Genomic DNA, 6,187 nt, shown 5'->3' on the forward strand with positions numbered 1-6,187 from the left:
GGCATAGCCATCAAATGTGATGTGATGAACCAAGTATGTAAAATTGTGTTTTTAATAATCTGTTATAAGATATTTATGGCTATTCTAGGTTTTTTACTCTTTGCTACTGCCTTCATCACTGCACTTTATTACAACATCATAATGAGTGTATTTTCTGCTTTTGTCTTACAGTTGTATGATGAGGTCGATGCCATCCATCCTCTAATGGTGTACGTTTGTCACTGCTTCAGCTGAAACAATGCTGGGAGTTTTCCTCTAAAGGACTCCTAGGTCCTCTTCAAGAGATGCTCACCAAAGTGTAAGCATGCCATTTTTGTCTCTACCAGCAGACCTACAGAATACTCTTAAATTCATTGATACTCTTAGATGTGTACAGTTTCAAGAAAAGGTGCTTCAGTATGTATCTAATATTACACATAATGATGTTTAGTATTCTCTTTGTGTTTGTGTAATGGGCCATCTGCATAGTAAAGTGATTCCATTGTTTTGGAAAATCTTACTTACTAAACAAAGACACACTGTGGGTTCTGTGTGGTAAAATGTTGCTTCTGGTTTCTGGTGGGTGCTTTTCTTTTTAATAAGGCTGATCAAAAGGAATAAATTTAACCTTTTCATATGAATTCATTGAGTATGGCATACATTTTGCCATGTTAGAATGAAATATGATTTCTTTTTAGCTGGTATAATAAATCCTTTTTTGCTTTATTTCATTGTTTTGTTTGCTGTTAAAGCCACATTTAATGCTATTGAGTCTGTGATTGAATTTGTTTATTTAAATGATTCATAATCATTAAGAGGACATTATTAATTTCTTTTAATCAGTGATGATCATGTATGCTTGTGTAACTAGAACTGTTAGTTTCCAAACTCTGTACAGGCAGCAGACTTATGTGTAGCAGATAGCGGTGTGCTGACACATCCTGTTCCTCTCTTCCTCTTTCACCTCCGGCTGAAGATATGCTGGCCGACACCGGTCAAGGCCGATGTGAGGGGGGTGCACTGGGGACGGAATGTGCCCGAACACTGCTAACAGGTAGCAAAAGAGTAAATATGTTATACAGTGATAATTTTGCTTCTGTAGCTTCTAGCTACATAAGGGAGTGGACTGATAATTGTAGCATAACCAAGGTGGGGCTGAGGGTATAAATACTCTGAGAAACTGAAGATTATTTATGCATTGCCTTACTCCAATAAATTTGTTATTCACTTTGATGCAGACTCAGAGACTCAGCTTTTCATTTCTGTCACGGTTTTTCCACCACAACAGAAATGATGTGACCTTCTTTTAAAGTGTGTGTGTGTGTGTGTGTGTGTGTGTGTGATAGGGTAGAAAAAATAAATAAATAAATAAATAAATAAATTAGAGGAGGGGGTACAAATGAGTTATGATGGGAAATGTTAGTTCAATGAGGCTCTATAAAAATTTTATTAGTTACTGGAAAAAATGCACAAGTTCAGATATAACACCAAAACCCAATGCACATAAGTCACTCAGCTCAGTTTCAATGTTAGAAAAAACTTCAGTGTCAAGTATTCGTGAGATATTTAACTCAACTTTCATCAATATAACAGTCTTCTGAACTTGAAATGAGAACCAACAGTTTTTTTTCTTTTTGTAATAATAATTAAACGTCATTTCCTGTGTAATATTGTGTCAAAGTGTCAGACAGTGTGTCTAAATCTTCACTACCTGAGTAGACTAAGGCTTTAGGTGTCTTTTGAGTGTCTGCTTCTCTTTTCTGTGTGTGTATCTTTCTCTGCGGCTTCCTTTGAGGGTGCTCCCGCTACTGACGTCACTCGCACAGTACTCTGGGAAGTGTAGTCTCGGGTTGGCTCGCCAACTTGGATACAGGAAAATTCGCACAGCAGGAGTTTACACTTAACAGTCTATATTTACACTTAAACAAGATGCTAATGCTGCTAGCCTACAGCTTGGCAGCTGAAACGAACTCCTTTAGCCAAGGTAGATATCTCACATTTATTATTGATCTGATAACCGTTTAACTCCCTTATCAACACTATCATCTTGAAAATATACCTGCTCACAAAATTGGTGACTCAGCATCAGCTCTGGACATGACTGGTTCAAAGGTTTGAACTGCCTTCTCAGCCTTCTCAAATCCACTTCTCTAACCTGCATCCAGAAACAGAGGACTAGCGAATGTTCACTAATAGATTATCCTATGCAGTTGAACTCATTTCTGGATCACGAAGGCAAGAGGAAAAGATTGACTCTGAAAGAGGGTTCAGTATTGGGACACAGATGGCAGTAGCCTCAGTCTCAGACTGGTCATCTGGTTGAAAGCACACATTCGCAGTCAGTGAGTGTGATGTTCATGTGATACTGGGATATGTAAGAAAAACGGAGGAGCAGATGTTACTCAGATGATGGCAGTGCAGGATATGATCAGCCTGTCAGCATGAACAGTCCGTCCACACCTACATAGATAAGGGTGTTAAAGCCAGGCTACTGTGCAGAAGCCGCTTGATACAAAGACAAACGACCACCTGAGAGCTCAGCGGTGTGACAATCTCAGGCACTGCTGAGACAGTCTGATTTCTAATGCTTCACCATATTCTCCACAAGTGGGTGAGTGCATGCGTGGCCTACCTGAAGAGAACAGTACAGGCCTGAACGCTTGACCCCTACAGTAAGTGGTCTGGTGGTTCGGTTATGCTGTGGAGGGCATTATGCTGGTCTTCTGTAAATGATAGAACTTAAATCCTATGGCTTTCAAACTCACCAGATTTCAACCTAGTTGAACTTCAGTGGGACTCATGCCTTAGCACTCTCCACCACCATCAATAAAACTGAGGGACTATCTTTTAGAAGAGTGGTATTCAACCCTACAGAGCAGTTCCAGAAACTTGTAGAATCCATATCAAGGCACATTGAAGCTGTTCTGGAAACTTTTGGTGGCTCGACACCTTAGTGAGACACATTATGTTGCTTTTTCTTCCATTCGTCCCCCATCTGTGTGTGTATATAATATAGAGTCATACTGAGTATTGACTTGATTTGTCCGGCCTAAACTACAGGCACCTGAATGGCCAATGATCCTGTGAATAATGTTCATTGACCAACAAAGATAAAAAAAAAAAAAGGTAAAACCAAAAGATAATGCTGCCATCCAGTGCCAGCAATGCACAGTTCACAATCCACAACAGTGGTCAACAAAGCTCCTGAATATCCACCTTCCTACAGACCCACAGGGCTCAGTTGTAGGGTAGATGAAGCTGATGTTAATTATGAGAGAACAGCAGTGTGGGCCTATGTACAGGGTTTAAGTAGTAGGTTGGTGTAGCAGGTATGGTGATATGTCTTTGGTTCACAGTCCTATATTTGAACTTAAATTGACATTTTCTTCCAGTTTTATGTGCTTTGATTAGAAGTATTTAAAAACAACAGCAGTACAAATTGATATGAGCCAGTATGACTAGAGTAGCTTAGTGTTTTTTGGTGGATTGGTAGATTAAGGATCAGCATGTGTTTATTTAACCAGTATCATTGTCTTAAAGTTTATAAATGATCTTTTGAGACATTACACCATTAAATCCTTAAGATTTGCAATGCTGAGATTAGTTCATGTTAATTGATATTTCTAGGAAGTTAGGAGCATGTGCTAATATCACACTATCAGCTCCTCTCTATCACCAAAAGACATATTTTAGCTTGTACTGCTTCTTCTCTTAGCATTAACTTCCTTTTCTCCCTGGCTAACCTGATCCTAGGCTGACTCGCTGCATTGGAACCAACTGTGCTGCAAGATCTGCTGAAAAGTAGGCCTCCTGGATGGTTTGTACTGCAGGCACCAGCTAATGAGATTGCAGCATTCTGTGTAGAGTGATGGGATGGATGAGAGAAAGATGCTTCAGCATGACGTTTATCTTTTCTTTTCTTTTAATGATCTCTACATTTCAAAAAGACTACCATGCTAAATACACAGATCTGAACTTCTACATTTGGGGACACCTGGTATGTACTGCGATTCTTCAGCTTTAGTTCTGCATTTTCTTCCAACTACAGATCTAGTTTCTGATTTCTGTCTCTTCCACTTAGATATGTGTCTGTTTTCTTCTTGTTTACCAAGATGCTCCCATTTATCTTACCAGTGGATAGGCCGTCCTCAAAGCACAGAAGTCCCTCGAGGATATCCAGGCCGTTTCTAAAGGGCAGGAATCCACATACCACCCTGAACAGAAGGACTCCTAACGACCACACTGTTGCAGGCCTGGCGTGGTACCTCCGCTTTAGGCCAGTATTCCAAGGTGCCTGAGAACATAACAGAGGAAGAGAAATAAGGAGAGCTGAGCACAGATCTTCATTTCTATCTTCATTTAACAGCTCAAGTGGCTATGGGACATCAGGCTCCTCTGAGGATCCTCATTTTGTAAGCAATGTGTGAAGTTTGTAGTGATTTCAGTGCCCTAAACTCAAACGTACCTGCATAATGAGTATGTCCAGCCTTCCTGACCCAGTCACCACAGCCAAAATCAATGAGCTTTAGCTTCAAGGTGTCCGTGTTGATGAGGAAGTTCTCTGTTTTGATGTCCCGGTGCAGGACACCTCGCTTGTGGCAATTTTTTGCCGCCCCAACTGCCTGGATCATTAAGTTTCTGGCCATGTCTTCAGTGATGGAACCTCCGAAGTTGTCAATGAAGGCATCCAAGTCCATGCAGGGGTGAGGACGCTCAAGGATTAGAATGTAGCGCTCAGGCTCATCAAACCAGTCGATGAGCTTTATAATATTGCTAACGGGTGGCTCACTCATCGTCTGCATGAGAGCCACTTCAGCAGGCACGGACTTGGAATCATCAGGCTGCAGGAAAACATTGTGAGATCAGATAATGAGAACTGATCATGTGAAATACAGTTCTGTGTTACTACTAGTATGATTTATGGACAGGTTTTGAAGGTAAACTGGGTTCTAGGTACACTTACACTTTGGACGTATAGATCACCTTCCTGTTTTGTGACAAATTTAATGGCCACCTGCACACAAGGATAATACAAGGTATTAGGATTATGGGGACTGAAAAGACAATAGACGAGATAATGAAGTTATGCAGAGACTGAGGTAACAACCTGTAGGAGATCGGTGAGACGTGTTCCCGCGAAGACTGTTCCAAAGCCTCCTTCGCCCAGTTTCCTTCCAAAAATATATAAATCATCAAAGGTATCTGTGGAAAATAGTGGTAAACATGAGTATTAGCTCTCTTTAGATCATTTATCATGAGTTTATCTATTAACATCACCTGCTGTGAAGGGGGCAGTGGAATTTACATCATGTAAACTTGGATAATTAAAGATAATTAAACTTATATACACAGGACCTTCTTCAGGTCTGGCCAATGAACTGACCTGGCTTGGTGGCCTTCGTTTGTCCATGAGTTGTATCCTTGAGACGGTTTACGGCCCCTTTTCTCTTCTTCCTGGTAGAGGCTTCAGTATCAGGAACTGGACTCGTTCCTACCAGAACACTGCGGCTGGATTCCACCTCTGTCCTTTTCCTTTTTCTTCCACCACCATCTGTGTACAGGATGATTTGTATTTTAATGGAATTTCATAGACCGTGAGCTGCGTATATTTCTGCTAATGGTAATACTAGACAGGTACATAACATTGATATACTATTTTCTTACGGTAAAGTGCTGTAAAATTTGTTGAAACTGCACTAGTGTCCATAAACAATGTTGCTAAGTAAAGAGCATTTTTGTCCCTTCACTAAAGTCTCATATCAGATTCAAAAGTGGCCTTAAAACAAAAGCAGCTCTAATAAGTAAAACTTCAGCAGGAGTGTATGGACTGACCTGTATGTTTAGAGCGCTGCTCCATCGTTTTCTGAGTGTTTTCGTTCATTGAACTCTCAAGTTGTACAGTTTTGAAGTTCTGCATCACTACCCTCATTTATTGTGACATCATAATGAGCTTGTTGCCACGGTGATGTACTGACATCTAGACATGGGCCATGTATACTCTATATGTATGTATAGAAATGTGTGTGTGTGAGAGAGAGAGAGAGAGAGAGAGAGATGCACCCATTGCTGACACAGATGTGCAAATGCACACACACAGCTTGTCTAGTCCCTGTGGAGAAATACTGCCAACAAAATAGGACTCTATGGAGCAGATAAATGTAGGTGCGGAAGTAATCAGTCTCATAAAATAACTGTTAGAATTAGTGTC

The 6,187-nt window shown here is 40.5% G+C and overlaps 1 protein-coding gene across 1 annotated transcript; it reads right to left on the reverse strand.

Moving 5' to 3' along the window:
* Positions 1 to 3,728: 3,728 nt before the first annotated feature.
* Positions 3,729 to 5,896, reverse strand: LOC140556619 (serine/threonine-protein kinase pim-1-like). The gene is made up of 7 exons (XM_072680700.1): positions 5,812 to 5,896; positions 5,363 to 5,530; positions 5,087 to 5,181; positions 4,937 to 4,993; positions 4,428 to 4,820; positions 4,111 to 4,273; positions 3,729 to 3,835 (listed from the first exon to the last, which is right to left on the reverse strand). Exons 1-7 carry the CDS (start codon positions 5,894 to 5,896, stop codon positions 3,729 to 3,731), a joined length of 1,068 nt encoding a protein of 355 aa, XP_072536801.1.
* Between the last annotated feature and the right edge of the window lie 291 nt (positions 5,897 to 6,187).

The sequence above is a fragment of the Salminus brasiliensis genome, chromosome 5 (assembly GCF_030463535.1).
Source record: "Salminus brasiliensis chromosome 5, fSalBra1.hap2, whole genome shotgun sequence".
Classification (NCBI taxonomy): Eukaryota; Metazoa; Chordata; class Actinopteri; order Characiformes; family Bryconidae; genus Salminus; species Salminus brasiliensis.